The sequence below is a fragment of the Synchiropus splendidus genome, chromosome 8, assembly GCF_027744825.2.
Source record: "Synchiropus splendidus isolate RoL2022-P1 chromosome 8, RoL_Sspl_1.0, whole genome shotgun sequence".
Lineage (NCBI taxonomy): Eukaryota > Metazoa > Chordata > Actinopteri > Syngnathiformes > Callionymidae > Synchiropus > Synchiropus splendidus.
Window position 1 is genome coordinate 12788172 of NC_071341.1, and position 14887 is coordinate 12803058.

The 14887-nt window shown below is 51.8% G+C and overlaps 3 protein-coding genes across 7 annotated transcripts; 2 read left to right on the forward strand and 1 right to left on the reverse strand.

The window, feature by feature from the left end:
* The first annotated feature begins 263 nt into the window (after positions 1-263).
* Positions 264-8812, forward strand: ash2l (ash2 like, histone lysine methyltransferase complex subunit). 4 transcript variants are annotated; one of them, XM_053872867.1, is made up of 17 exons: positions 264-333; positions 851-917; positions 1304-1449; positions 1521-1609; positions 1680-1774; positions 2180-2275; positions 2408-2503; positions 3055-3130; positions 4153-4170; positions 5033-5135; positions 5315-5532; positions 5600-5767; positions 5928-6121; positions 6178-6270; positions 6631-6729; positions 6798-6857; positions 6976-8812. In XM_053872867.1, exons 1-17 carry the CDS (start codon positions 275-277, stop codon positions 7081-7083), a joined length of 1785 nt encoding a protein of 594 aa, XP_053728842.1. In that variant the 5' UTR covers positions 264-274; the 3' UTR covers positions 7084-8812. The 4 variants fall into 4 exon arrangements, with proteins under 4 accessions (XP_053728842.1, XP_053728843.1, XP_053728844.1 ...); XM_053872868.1 differs by having other exon boundaries at positions 5036-5135; positions 6976-8811; XM_053872869.1 differs by lacking the exon at positions 4153-4170 and having other exon boundaries at positions 6976-8811.
* Positions 7158-12958, reverse strand: grk5 (G protein-coupled receptor kinase 5). 2 transcript variants are annotated; one of them, XM_053872873.1, is made up of 16 exons: positions 11709-12958; positions 10884-10973; positions 10710-10822; positions 10572-10649; positions 10403-10500; positions 10255-10347; positions 10127-10190; positions 9822-9962; positions 9487-9677; positions 9387-9424; positions 8709-8798; positions 8433-8641; positions 8233-8370; positions 8017-8154; positions 7814-7948; positions 7158-7428 (listed from the first exon to the last, which is right to left on the reverse strand). In XM_053872873.1, the coding sequence occupies exons 1-16, from the start codon at positions 11758-11760 to the stop codon at positions 7390-7392; spliced, it is 1707 nt and encodes a 568-aa protein (XP_053728848.1). In that variant the 5' UTR covers positions 11761-12958; the 3' UTR covers positions 7158-7389. The 2 variants fall into 2 exon arrangements, with proteins under 2 accessions (XP_053728848.1, XP_053728847.1); XM_053872872.1 differs by having other exon boundaries at positions 7161-7433; positions 11709-12952.
* On the forward strand, positions 11990-14300 carry pnx (posterior neuron-specific homeobox). Its single transcript, XM_053872874.1, has 2 exons — positions 11990-13615; positions 13855-14300. Exons 1-2 carry the CDS (start codon positions 13282-13284, stop codon positions 14232-14234), a joined length of 714 nt encoding a protein of 237 aa, XP_053728849.1. The 5' UTR covers positions 11990-13281; the 3' UTR covers positions 14235-14300.
* The last annotated feature ends 587 nt before the right edge of the window (positions 14301-14887 follow it).

Consider the following 14887-nt stretch of genomic DNA (forward strand, 5'->3'; position numbering starts at 1 on the left):
CAGAGTGAAACCGTGAAACAGACCATCTAGAAGTGATGACCTAAAGCCCTGCTGCAGAGTCATTGCTATATAACACTGTAATTAAACAAGGAAAGGAGCGTCATCCTTAAAAATTTTGACTAGTCGTCGAACATGGAGGATTTTAATACAATCACTCGTGAGGCAGTGTTCAGTGGAGACGCTGTCTCCATGGTTCAAACCCGAGACGCTCTCCCATCACCTCCGCAGAGGACCGTCTGGCTCTCGCGATGTTTCAACGTCATCTATTTCAAACATGGCGTCCGAAGCTGAGGCGGGCAACACAACGGCGACAGAAGTGGACGCCGGTAGAGGGTTTGTGAGACTTGTGTCTCTTATCGACGCTCATTGAAAATGACTGTCTTTATTCCAGAGTGGATAAATGGTTGCTGTCATAAATTCCCATGTTTTGACGGGACAATGGGGCGACTAAGACCGAGCTAACGTTAGCTTCATGCCAAGTAAACACAGAAGCTAGCGGTCCGTTTTCGTCTCTTAATTAAAGATATTCAAATGCCCTGTCGTTTATATGACTCTGTTTTAGTTGCTCTGCACGTTAGAAAGACGATACAGCACGTTTAATCGTTCTGTTCTGCTCGGTATTCTCGCTGGTTTGAATGACAGTAAACACAAAGAGTCATGGAACCGTTTATTTTGATGTCTGGAGCCTGACTCACGCAAAAGCGCCTCATCGATCGCAGTTACCTTGTTAAGCAGAATGACTAACACACGCTATTATTTCATGTATAATATTAATTCAGTTTCACTCCCCCGTGTTTGCGTGTCTTGCATTGTGACTGCTGGCAGATGTGATTATTCGTCTCACTTTCAGGGATGCTCCATTCAGTGAAACTCCCTCCAACATCGATACTGAATCCTCCAACGGTAAAGAGGCCATGGTGAGGTACTTTCTGTACTTTTGACTGCGCTAGCCAGAAACAACTTGAGTAGTTGTGGCAGGTTTTGTTTTCAATCCTGTCTATAGTTTGTTCCACAGAGATGAGGCACAAGACATAATATTGTGATTGTTCAAGTGTTTGTGCAGGGCTCAGTGGATGTCAGCTCTGGGGTAGGTAGTTTGTCTTTGCTTTGATGGTCTTGAAGTGCCTCCCTCAGGGCAACTGTATTGAAGAGGTGGTGACCAGGGTGGGATGGATCTATGACCATGCTGTGGGCTCTCGTGAGGCAGCGTATTTTGTAGAGAAGAGATTACCTTTTCCTCCTCCTGGTTTCCTCTTCGCATACATGCCGCACTGCTCAACCCATCATGACGTGTGTGTTCCAGGAGACAGGGGGTGATGGATCGGAGGTGGCTGAGACCTTGACAGGGTCAGGGGATGAGGAGTCTGGGCGGCAGCTGGGTGAGGTGGAGCTGCAGTGCGCTCTCTGCACCAAGTGGTTCACCGCGGACACCTTTGGCATCGACACAGCGTATGTTCTCTCGCTGCCTGATCCCTCGTCCACACAATGTCACATTTCATCTGCTGCCTGTCTCTCTGTAGAACGTGTCTTCCATTCATGACAAACTACGTGTTCCACTGCAACGTGTGCCACCATAGCGGGAACACATACTTCCTGAGAAAACAGGCCAGTAGGTGTCTGAAGGTCAGCCGTCATGGAGACTCTGCACTCTCTCACTGCTTTCTGTCTGTCTTTCTCAGATCTGAAGGAAATGTGTCTCACTGCTCTGGCCAACCTGACATGGAGGTCTAGAACTCAAGAAGAACATCCAAAGACCATGTTCTCCAAAGATAAGGTTTCTGTCTCCTATTGTCTTTCTTCTTCTGTGGCTCTCTTTCATGTCATTCTTTCATCCGATTCTCTCCTGGAAACTTCAGTTTCTCTTGGTTTCTTGAGTCTCCCTGTCAGTCTCTCGGGTCTTCTTCCTCGGTTACTCCATCTGACTTTACCTAAATCAGTCGATACTCTTAATCTTGTCCTTCTTCCGTGTTCCTCTCTGTCCCCCATTTCCTCCCTGTGGCTCTTATACTTTATCTTTCTGCCTATCTTCTTCTCCCTGTTTCTTTTGTTCTACAGTATGCATCATCTCTCTCCTTTCTCTGTCTTGTTCCCCCATCTCTTTCAATTTATTCACCTCCTTCTGGCTTTCCTCTATGTGTCTGTCTACAACTCCTGAGAAAGTGTTGATGATCTGTCACAGGACATAATCCCTTTCATCGACAAATACTGGGAGTGCATGACGACCCGCCAGAGACCGGGCAAGCTCACGTGGCCCAACAACATTGTCAAGACAATGGTAATGTTCATTTGCTCTGTGCTAGAGGACCCAGAACTTCCGAGTCCTGACTGTGATGCTGTGACGAAAATGACCAAGATTCCTTGTGGAGCAGAGAAATCTTTTTTCCTGACACGAAGTTCTGTTTTCCAGAGTAAAGAACGAGACGTTTTCCTGGTAAAGGAGCATCCGGATCCTGGGAGCAAAGACGTGGAGGAGGAGTTCCCCAAGTTTGGCCTCCTGGACCAGGTCAGACCACATTTTCAACTAGTTAAAGTTCCAATGAGCTCACAGTTAAAGTTGTGAAATGATCTGCTTTGGGGATGCTGTCTTCATGTTCAGAACCTTGGAATCTTGCCCAAATAACATTGTCACGAGCAGAGAGAAATGCGTTATATTACTCTGTGAAACTTGGGAAGAAAGGTGTTCAACAGAAAACATCTTCTCTAACCAGGTTGTAGTGACTGCCAAATCAAGTCTCCTGAACCTTTGTCCCCTATGCTCCACCAAAAGGTCCATTGCGTTAGCGATTGCGTTACGGATTTGTACCGTGTTTTGAGGTCGCCGATTCAATTCAAGGACATTGTCGGTTCAATTAGAACAATATGTTTCAAAATGATTCAGTCGATTTCAGCCAGAACTTCTAACCTGTCTGACAAGGCGGGGGAGAGCAATGAGTGTGTTAGACAGAAGCTGGACACAGGAGCTGTGTGTGGCTATGAAACGTGGTTGATGGTCTTGTCAGCTGTAATTGTTAGCATCAAGCTTCTGTATCCTAATGAGGATCTTTGTTTCTGCAGGAGCTGGGGAGCATTGGACCATCTTATGATGCACAGAAGCAGTCCACTGCTGCGCCCTCTGCTGGAGGCCTGAATGGTAACACAACAATATACACAGACAATGCAGGCCTGGCTTATGGTCAGTGCAGTGCAGCCACTCATGCCTGCCCCCGGTGTCACGGGCCTCTCGCATAACTGCCGAGGGCTTGGCTCACTTTCCCCAGACACAGCTGCTGCTGGTTTTGTCTCTTTTGTTTACTGCAGTTCTGCAGAGCTGAGTGTAACTAAGGGAAACTGGCGGTCAGGGTCAGCTCCTGTTCTGATCATCTGCGCCTCAGAGCTTTAACTGCCAGCTTGTGACACTCTTGGTAAAAATGATCAGCACTGGTCCTGGTGTTGTGTCAAGGTTGATGTGGGCCCCGTCAGAGACTTGCGTCAATGACTATGTTGGACCAGGATATGGGATGCACACATCAGGGTCCTAGAAGGGCTGTTTAGCTGTTAAACAGTGTGGGTCAATCTAACATCGTGTGGACTGGATGGACCGTAGGTCGGACTGAGGAGACCGCTGGTTTAGAGCTGAGCTGACCCAGTCCTGTCACCAGGTGGCCTTGAAATGGCAATGGTCATGTGATCTGGAATTCACCAGAATCCAAACCCATACTCTAAATTTGCTCCACAAGCCAAAACATATCCTGGTGTTCTGGGTCTGTGCCTCCTTTTCACCAGTGTTGGGTTAGTTACTCAAGAAAGTAATCCATTACATATTACTAGTTACTTTTGAATGACATAATGCCTTTTTGTTTTTACCAAGTTTTTCACTGCTTACTGACTAGTTACACTTCTTACACTACTTCTAGCAACAAGCAGACACCATCCTTGAGGTCATAAAAGCAATATTTCTTAATGTGACCGTGTAGTAGCTCAAGTAGCTAGGTAACGGCTGTAACTGTAGTGTGATTACTGGTCTTAGCACTCACGCCTTACACTACTGCCACAATGTGATCTGATTTCAGTCATGCATTACTTGTTGTTAGACCCAACACCGCTTGTCACACCATCACTTTCTGAGGCAAGCAACTGTGGTCTGTGTGTGACGGGTGTGTGTTGTTGTTCCAGGTGGATCTGCCTTCTCAGGTGAATATGTTGTTTGTGTCAGTGTGTGTTGCGTGGACCTTGACCCTCCCAGCTGGTTGTCTATCACAGCTTCTCCCCATCTGTTCGCTCTGATGCTCCCCCTCTGCCCTCACTTCCACCACTGCCCCCTAGTGTCTCTGGCTGCAGATGCTAACCAGCTGAATTACCTCCCAACGCTGTTTTCACTGGGTGGTGCCGATCACTGTGCTGCGGTCACGTGTGCTCGTCCGCCCCCTGCTGAAGAGCTGAATCACACCGTTTCACAGTGCACGGTGGCACCCAGTGAGGACACCCTGCATGATCCGAGCGCAGCACCGTGTGATGGGCCTCTTCCTGTTCTGCTTGGGTCCAACATGGACAACTGTGATTCATCACCGCGCCGCCTGAGTGACCCGGTTCAGCTGTTGACTGGTGCTTCTCTCATTCCTTCTGTCGGTGCTCTTTTGATTTGAAAATCATCTCTCATGAAGGCACATCAGAGGTTTGTTGTGTGAGATGTCGCACATGTCCTGTCACTCCGCTTGAGTGTCTGCTGCGTCAGCGGTGAATCCACTCTTGGATTTATTTTGTTTGGATCAAGTACTGCAGTCTTGTGTCAGTGCATCACGTGTCTTACTGACCTCCCTGACTCCAGTCACTGAAGAACATCTAAAAGCGTTTGTAAGGAGTCAAAGATCACCTTGTAACAAGCAAAGTCCTGCAGCTCAATGTCCGGAGTTTGAGGAGGACATACGTTCAGGATTCACCGACAGAGCTTAGAGTTGCCTCCTGATAACATGAGGTTGTGTTGAACCTCTGTGACTCACTGATTTCATGTGCTGGTCTCTGTGTCTCCTGTCATGTGACCTATGCTTGTGCTCAGCAGGGGCTCTGGCTCCAGGTCCAGGAAAAGGACGAGGAGCTAAGCGCAAACAGCAGCAGCAGCAAGAGGGCGCCGCCACCGGAGCCGCCAAGAGAACTCGCAGGTGACCTTTTAGCTAGACTTGAGTTGTTGGCCAGCATATCTCCTCTTCTTGGATGCTGTGGGCCGTCGTGGATTAGCTCTGCGGTCCTGCTGTAGTTTATAACTGCGCCAGTGCTCCAGAGAGCCAGGTGGATCCAGAAGTCCTGGTGTGGCTCTGACTCTCTCCCTCTTCCTCATCAGTGACCCGCTCTTCTCAGCTCAGCGTCTGCCCCCTCATGGTTACCCCCTGGAGCACCCCTTCAACAAGGATGGATACCGCTACATCCTGGCAGAACCGGACCCACACGCTCCGGACCCCGAGAAGCTGGAACTAGACTGCTGGGCTGGGAAACCCATCCCGGGTGACCTGTACCGGTCCTGCCTGTACGAGCGAGTGCTGCTGGCTTTGCACGACCGAGGTGGTCAACGGCACGGAGCCTCCCCCCTAGACTGGACCTTGACTTCTGACCCCTGTTCTGATTCTAGCCCCTCAGCTGAAGATCTCTGACGACAGACTGACGGTGACAGGGGAGAAGGGCTACTCCATGGTCCGCGCCTCACACGGGGTCCGCAAAGGAAGCTGGTTCTTCGAAGTGACTGTGGACGAAATGCCTCCGGACACAGCGGCCCGCCTGGGCTGGTCCCAACCCCTCGGTCAGTGTGTGACACTCATGCTGCAGTGGCTGGTTTAATTCCCGCCACGTTTAATGGGCAGCCACCGGACTCCTGACTAACCTTTGGCGCCATCGTGTGGTGGCAGATCGAATCTAACGAATAATACCGTAACCCATCACGGGTGACCTGTGACCTCCAGGGAACCTACAGGCGCCGCTTGGGTACGACAAGTTCAGCTACTCGTGGAGAAGCAAGAAAGGAACACGCTTCCATCAGTCCATTGGAAAACATTACTCAGCAGGTTATGGTCAAGGAGACACTCTGGGCTTCTACATCGAGCTCCCCGACGACACAGAGACTGCTAGGGCACTACCTGACACATACAAGGACAAGGTGACCCCAGCACCACCACACACACTGTGCAGCACTGACTTGTCTTCTGTCTGCAGGCGCTGATCAAGTTCAAAAGCTACCTGTACTTTGAGGAGAAGGACTATGTGGACAAGGCTGAGAAGAACCTGAAGCCCATGAGTCCCAGTCAGGTGAGGCCAGAACTAGCTGTCACCTGAAGACCTCTCCGATCCACATGTAGACCTGTAACCAGATCTGTATCTGATCGATCTGTCTCAAGATTGGCGACTTTGCCTCATTTTGGTCCTGACATTCCAGGACCAAAATGGGGATACTCACTTCTTTGGAAAGAGATAAATCCATGTTTCGTTCTGGAGCTAGTGTGCTAGAACTGGTTTGGTTTAGAACCGTGTCCAACAGTGATTCTGTCTCTGATCCGAACTCCAGACTAAACCCTGAGCTAGAACTTAGTTCAGATGTTGCTTTGGTGTGAAGTGTCACTCCCCTCTCAGAGCAGGTTCTGACTCTTGACCCGTGTGTTGTTCCCCCAGATGATCTTCTACAAGAACGGGGTCAGCCAGGGCATGGCCTACGAGAACCTCTTCGAAGGACTCTACTTCCCGGCCATTTCACTGTACAAGAGCTGCACGGTCCGTGTTCTGGTGCCACTATGGTTCTGGTTCTGCTTGTTGTTGACTAATGTTCTGTTGTCCTCAAGGTGTCGGTCAACTTCGGACCTCACTTCAAACACCCCCCCAAGGACGTCAAGTTCCAGCCGGTGAGTCTGAAGCGCACACTCGCTGAACCGCTTACCAGCAGTGACACACACACACACACACACACACACACACACACTGACAGACTGAAGTGGCGTGTTTGTGTGTTCCGGCGGTTAGATGAGCGACATGGGGTGGGGCGCCGTCATCGAGCACTCGCTGGCCGACATCTTGTACCACGTGGAGACGGACGTGGACGGACGCCGCAGCCCGCCATGGGAGGGATGAGCGCCGCATGCACACTCTGTTGGCTGGTTTGATCAGCCATAAAATCTCAACTAGTTTTAGTAGAAATTTGAGCTGAAAAACATTGGCCCTATCTGTCGGGGCTTTTTCTAATTTTATTTGTTTTCTACCTTCACAGTAAATAAAGTGCTGCACACTTTTCAGAAACAAGACATAAACTGGCAACTTTGTTACAAAACATTTCTCTCGTACTCGGGTCTCGTACATGCGTGGGGCGGTTTCCAAGGGCACGGGCGGTTGATCGGTCAGAGGGTGGAGCCGATCAGTCCAGCCCCCAGGTACGTGTGGTCAGGCAGCAAAAGCTCCTCGTCCGGCGCCTCTGGAGAGCTGTGCTGTGGACGAGGAGAGGACGGTCGAGCAATTGGTACCACGCACTCCCACAAACATCTACACTAGCGCTCTGTCGTGTCTGTGAGTGGACGCCCTCTAGGGCTCCATCTAGTGGTTTATTCGTTAAATAATTCTAAATATGTTCTACATTTTTGTATGGATAAATGAGTCATGCTCAAACATAGACACCAGAAAGGCTTGAATAGAAAGTTAAGTTTCCATTTTAGCTTCCTGTTGGCCCATCGAGAGGCCTCATGTGGTTTTACTTTGCTGTCTTTGAATATGTTGTTTTGAGGATCAGCTGAGTGTCACGCACACTGTCCTCACTGACTCTCTCTCTCACACACGCACACACACACACACTCGTACAGATCGCTCTTACGTGTCTGCGGAAGATTCGGTCCAGCAAGGATTTCGGGCTTCGTTTCTCTGGCACCTGGGTCCAGTCCAGGTCAGCGGGTCGAGACCCCTTTGGTCCAAATATGTTGAGCTCTCTGAAGCAGCCTGTCTCAATGAGCTGCAGAGTCGAGGGCCCTGATGTTACAGCCGTGGCGAGGGGAGATGATGGGTGTGTGTGTGGAGTACCTCATTCTGCCAGGTGATGGGAACGCTACCGGTGTTGAACTGAGCGTAGAAGTTGAAGTCAGTCTGGTCCAGCGTGATCCCCTTCACAGACGAGAATTCCTCAATGTCTTGCACATCATTGCAGTACACCTGTTTCGGCTGCAGGGGGAGAGATGAAGCTCTTGAACTGCGTTGGCCCCTCTGACCGGTCTGGGGGCTCTAGGTTAAAGTACTTGCATCGGGCGTGAACGGCGGCTCCACCAGTCCAGCCTCCAGCATCCGGAAGTTGATCTTCTTGAAGAAGCGGTGCGACTGGACCGCGGTGCCACCAGCGCTGCCACAGCCCAGTCTCCTGTGAGGGTCTTTGTTCAGCAGCTGCACCAGAGGACATGAGTCACTGAGGGTCAGGAAGTCCCGGCAAGAGAGCAGGGACCCACCCGGCTGCAGAGGTCCCGCACGTCTAGGCTGAACTGCTTCCCGTAGTCCACCTGCTCCACCTGGATCCTGCGCTCCATCTCTGCAGGTACAGGGTGTTCTCCCCTGGACCTGAGGACGGGCTGCCCTGCCGTCATCTCGTAGATGAGGCACCCCAGTCCCCACCAATCTGCGCTTGTGCCGTATTGTTTGTGACCTATGACCTCTGGAGCTGAAACGGGAAGCAGAAGTGTGACCTTTGACCTGGGCGTCCTCGGGCTGATGGCGGGGACACTCACCCATGTACCCGAGCGTTCCCCCACGTCCGTGCACCAGGCAGCCGTCCTGGAGCCGCACCGCCAGGCCCAAGTCTGAGATGCGTATGTGACCTACCGCAGGGGGAGGAGACACCTGAGCTGGTTTGGATGTTTTCTTTCTTTCTTTCTTTCTTTCTTTCTTTCTTTCTTTCTTTCTTTCTTTCTTTCTTTCTTTCTTTCTTTCTTTCTTTCTCTCTCTCTCTCTCTCTCTCTCTCTCTCTCTCTCTCTCTCTCTCTCTCTCTCTCTCTCTCTCTCTCTCTCTCTCTCTCTCTCTCTCTCTCTCTCTCTCTCCCCCTCCCCCTCCGCTCTGGAATGTGGGCATTTGTGTCCTTCCGGTGGTTCTGGTTCCTCCAAAACAAGCTGGCTTCTGAACGTCCCGCTCATCTGATTCTTGGGTTGATGCCAAAAGGAAACCAGAACGACCAGGAAGTCGTCGACTAAATTCCCCACAAGTCTATCTGGATCTGTTCCGGCTTCCTTCACTGAAGATGTCTCGACGGATGGTCTCGATGTCTCGATGGAGTTTTCTGGCCGAGTCTGCTCCTGCTAGCGTTAGCTTAATCCCAACCTCGGTTGCTAGCTTTAAATGCTACATGTTGCTCGTGCTACTGTGATCTCCTACTACCATGTTCTGTGTGGTGGAGCTCACGAGAAGGTACCTTTGTCGTCCAGGAGAATGTTCTCTGGCTTCAGGTCTCTGGAAGATGAAGAGGATTCTCAGTCTCTCCTTCGAAGCATTTGAAGGGACAACTCCCTCACCTGTAGACAATGGACTTGTGGTGCAGGTGCATCAATCCGCAACACACTTCTGCAGCGTAGAACCGGACACGGTCCTTGTCCAGGCCCGGTGTGCCGATGCTGTATATGTGGAACCTCAAGTCGCCGCCCGACATCATGGTCAGAACCATGCAGAGGTCGTGCTTGGTCTCGTAAGCGTACGCCAGGCTCACCTGCGGAGCGTTGCATCAGTGTCAGTGAGCAGCAAACAAGACCCCGACCGTCCTGGTGGCCCTCTGTGGTATCTCCAGGGCCATTGAACATCAGCAGTTGCTAGCCGCTCTGTGACACTAACTGGCTGATGAACAATGTCGTACCACAAAGCGACTGTCCAGACTCTCCAGGAGCTCCTTTTCATTCAGTGCCATGGTCTCGCCTTTCCGCTTCTTCACATGAGTCTTCTCCAGCTTCTTGCAGGCGTACATCATCCCGGTGGCCCGGACCTGGCAGGCCCACACCTGCCCAGAGAGTAGAACCGCGTGAGCCTGGGCATCCTTCAGTCATCTGTGAGAGACCCTGAGTAGAGCGGCTGCTTCAGCGGCTCAGCTATGGTTGTTTGGGAAGGTTTCTGTGGCTCTGGACCGAGGCTTCTCCTGACCCTGGATCCTGCTTAAGCACTCACCTCTCCGAAACCTCCTTTTCCCAGCAGGCGGTACTGCCTGAAGCTCTGCTTGGTGACGGGCTGCCTTCAACACAGGCAGACAGACTTCACACTCTGGAAATGTTCAGGAGGTCCACTCACGCACTGACCTCTCCAGCATCTTCCACTGCAGGAAGCGGTCAAAAAACATGCTCTCCTGGTACTGCAGGAAGGGCTCGCCGCTCAGCTGCTGGTGCAGGTCTCTGGGCAGGGAAATGTTTCAGTGGGAGCTCGCTGGCCTGAGCTCTGGCGACTCACCTGCGACAGTGCAGGAAGACGTCCGCACACGGATCCTGCTCCAGACTCTGGAGGCAGTGCAGCTCATGGGGCACCATGACAGGAACACACTGGTTGGACTGTGAAGATCAGAGCTCCGGTGAGTTTCTGCTGGAGTCCAGGCGGGTTAGCTCAAGCAGAAGAGCGGCACCTGAGTCCTGAAGAAGCGATGGACGATGCCGATCCCGAACGCGGCTCGTTCATTATCGGACTTGGCCTCAAACGCGTCCTGTGGAGGACAGGAAGTTCAGGATCTCTGGGTCTCTTCCTGCCGGTCAGAGACTCGTACCAGAGCGTCCTGAAGGGAGACGTAGTTCTGCAGTGACGGTTGGCTCCGGCAGAAGAGCTGGAACAGTTGCTTCCCGATGGGTTGCTTCACACAGAGACTCCAGTACTCACGCTCTGACACACAAACAGCCGGTCAGAACAGGACTCGGGACAGACGCAGGGACCCGAGACTCACCCAGGCTGACGGCCACGTCCATGCACTGGCTGATATGAGGGAAGCGAAGCATGTCCTTCCACTTGTCGCTGCGCCCCTTGACGCCCCCTCCTGCACACACGACACGGGTGTCAGCATTGTTCAGTCAAAACAGTGGCGACCTTCAACACTCTTTAAAGGTGCGCGTGTGTGTCGTCTGCGTCGTGTTCCAGGTGACTATTTATAGCCGCGTGGACTGACAATCCAGTACGACAACATAACAGAGGAACTTTCTAACTCTTGTTTCCCTGAAACACTTGAGCTGGTCAGTTTCACATGGCGGTGGAAGGGAACCACGACACGGACGGCTGCTGAGACACAGTGGACGCACAGACCCGCCACCCATGGTCTGCGTCTGCCAGTTGTGTCCACCATGAGTCTTGACTGAGGTGACTCAAGGGCTTGTTTGCTGACTCGGCACTTCTCTCTCTAATCATCAACAAACTGGTTTGTCTCCAGTTAGTGTTCCTCATCTACCAATTTGACCGTCGCTCTGAAACCTGTTCAGCGCGGCAGCTTGCATGTTGTCGTTCTTCGCTTCAACCTTCTGGAAACAGCGGAGCCACGTGAGCTGGACTCCTCGTGGAAGCGAGTCGCACATTGTTTTGTCATTGTTGTGTGTCGGTGCACACAGCCCCCGTGGTCCTCGTCGCCTCCTGGGGACCACGATTTCACCGTCTGATGCTGTTGATGGTGCCCAGACCAGCTCCTCTTCCTCACTCACTCTTACACACACGCACACTCTGGTGAGCCCCAGCTGCCTACGACCTTCATGGCAGCGGGACAGGAAACAAACATCCCTCGTACCTTCACGTGCGCGGACCAGTGCGCTGTTGGCCACCATGCTCTCGATCTCCATCCTGGGTCTGCGTCCTCCCGAGTCCTGGCTGGCGCCTTCCGTCACTCACCTGCCCTCTATTTTTGGCTTGGGCCACACCTCTCCAGCAGGGCGGCGTCACAGCTTCCTGCTCGGAGTTGCCGATCGAGTATATCGAGCTTGGGAGTCACATGGCCCACTGACCTGCTATGACCTCATTCTGACGTCATGACAGGTGCTGAGATTTGTTGTTGTTGCTCGGTATGGCCACCAGAGGGAGACGCAGCTGACTGTTGTGTCTTCATCATCAGGTTCAGTTCTTGTCTCAGACCGTCAGATGCTTTTTGTTTTAAGGTTGCTTTTCAAGAGTTTTATCTCATTAGTTTGCCATTTATGCTTGGATGTTTTATTCATCAGGTATTTATTTTCATATTGTGATGGAAAAAATGTTGGTTTTCCCCAGCCTCTCCCCCTAAACCTAACCACCCAAAACACCTTAACCAGGACTCTGAAACCCAGTTACAGTGACCCAGATATTTTCAAGTCTTCATCCTCAAATTGAAGCTTAAACCAAACAAATCCCCACAAAGTCATATGGTCCTCACAAGGACAGTGTTTTGTCAAGAATTGGTTCACACACACGAAGGTTCGTCTGTGGACGCTGTATGTTCCTCAGTGCCGCATGACAGAAGTGAAGGTTCCCTGGCAACATCTGCTCATCTGCTCCTCCTCTGAATGCCACTAGTGTCTCCTTCATGAAACTCCCTCCAGTCTTTGTCTTTCCGTCGCTCCTGCTGAGCTCACTGTCGTCAGGGTGAAGTTTGTCGCGCTCATCCGCCGGCAGTAAAGTCGTTGCCGAACAAAGACAAAGTGTGTCGAGCACAAAGCATGATAGGAGTGGGTCCCCCCCTGCAGGGTCACTGTAAACTCTTTGTTGGCCGAGTTCTCCTCCTCAAACACATCTGTCGCGTCGGAGCGCTCGGACCTTCTCCCAGCTTTTCATGTCCCTGGATAAACCACAGCAGCAGGTCTGAAACTCGGGGTCCTGTGTTCCCCGAAATGATCCATCTGTGGAGCTCCAGGAAGACTCACTGAGCCACGCATCCTCCTGGTGTCAGCGGTAGGATGATCTCAGTTGGTGAAGAAGTGACCATCATGTCGGCTCCAGAGACAAAAGTCGGGGTCAGCGAAGGTCGAACGAGCACAGACATCTGCTAATTGTCCTGATGGTTCGCCCCCCGTAAATCCCCCGTCTCTGAGGACCAGCAGGCGACTGATGCAGCGAGACGACCACATCTGTCACCCCCCCCAGGATCACTCAAGTATGACACGTTCTCCCACACACTTTCTGATGACTCGGTGTCTCGACTCAGTGAAGGAATAGAACTGGACTTCAGGATTCAGTTGGTTCTGGACAGAGCCACAAGAGCAAGACCGGATTTGAAACTGAAGACTGTGAGTAAACAACACTGCCCCCTCCTCGTCCCCACCCACCCACTCATAAACGTGTCCCCTCTTGTCTTTCATGACTCAACAACTTTCTCTTTGACTTCATCAATTTGCATGACAAACTTCCTGACATGCTCTTTCACAATAAAAGACATGTCAACCAGCTGCAGGACAATCAGTGACAAGCCCACGCGATTCCCCCCCGCCTTCCACGCCCCCCCTCTCGCCCACCCGCCGTGTCGGAGTGTGTCCGTCACGTCACTGAGGCTCGCGGGTATAAAGACGCGCTCTCGGTCCCTGGTTCAGTCCGCTCTGGCTCGCTCTTCAAACATGCTGCCGGACAAGCACTCGTCCAACTTCCGTACTCCCTTCTCTGTGGCGGACATTCTGGATCCGCACAAGTTCACCGGTCGACTCGCCTGCGCTCCAGCTGACGTCACACATCCAGGTAAGAGATGCTCGTTCATGCGTTCATGACTTTCAAAGTTCCAAGCTGGTCCCAAGAGTCCAAGCAGAAACTGAAACTGTCACATATAGTATCTACGGTTTAGTCCCTGAACCGGCATTTATTCGGCGTAGACCTTCAGGTCAGAGATGTGACGGTGTCTTCTGCTGAGAGGAACTGACGTTTCATTTGAAGAACCTCGCGTTGGCACGTCAAGTAATTCCTCTTATCTGTGCCGGCAGCTCCGACTGACACGCAGGAAGGGACATCGGATCGTCTGGTCTCCGGCGAGGATTCGGACGAGCGCTCGCGGCGTAGGAAGCGGATCCGCACCGCCTTCACCGCGGAGCAGCTGAGCGTTCTGGAGCGCAGCTTCCGGCGCGCGCACTACCTGTCGGTGCTGGAGCGCCACACGCTGGCCGCGGCGCTGCGGCTCTCCGAGACCCAGGTGAAGATCTGGTTCCAGAACCGCCGGACCAAGTGGAAGAAGGAGCGGCTGCTGGCGGGGGAGCTCGAAGAGGAGCGCCTGTCCTTCCCCTGCGGGCCGCTGTACTGCCAGCAGGCGGCGCCGCTGCGCCTCGTCGTCCCACCGCTTCCGTTCCATCACCGCTTTTACCTCTGAACTTTTGAAGCATGGAGACTTTCTGCAACCTGGTCTTCAGACTTGAACTGTACAAAAGTGTTTATCTAATTAAAGCTATTTATTTTTCATGACGTGCTTGGGTCAAGTATGAGTCCTTTTGGCCGAGGCTTAAATTCTGCTGCTTGCGTGTCACTCTGGTTTCCTCCCACAAAGGCAGATGCTCAAACACAACTTGGGACACAGCTGTACACACTCAGCAGATGTTTGATGATCCAATATGAGTCAGCAAAGAAACTCTCAGAATCATCTCAAATGAAAGAAGCTCATAAAACGGACGTTTCAGAGAAACAAGAAGCAGATGGACACACTCACACACTATCTGTCTCTCCATCTCACGTTTGTGTCGCTGTCCTTAAAGTTCCCTAAACCTAACCATCCAAAACATATGACTAACCTTAAGCAGGAATCTGAACCAAACTGAACCCAGTTATAATGAGCCAGTTATTTTGAAGGCTTCATCCTCAAATTGAGGCTTAACATTGTGGGGACCGGCAAAATGTCCCCACAAGGTGTAGCAATACAGGGTTCACACACTCTCACAGCTGTTCGTGAGTCAAAGTTGATGGGAAATGTTTTCGTCTTCCCCACACCACATGTGAACCAGAGCTTTTTTGTGCAGTCAAAGCATGTGA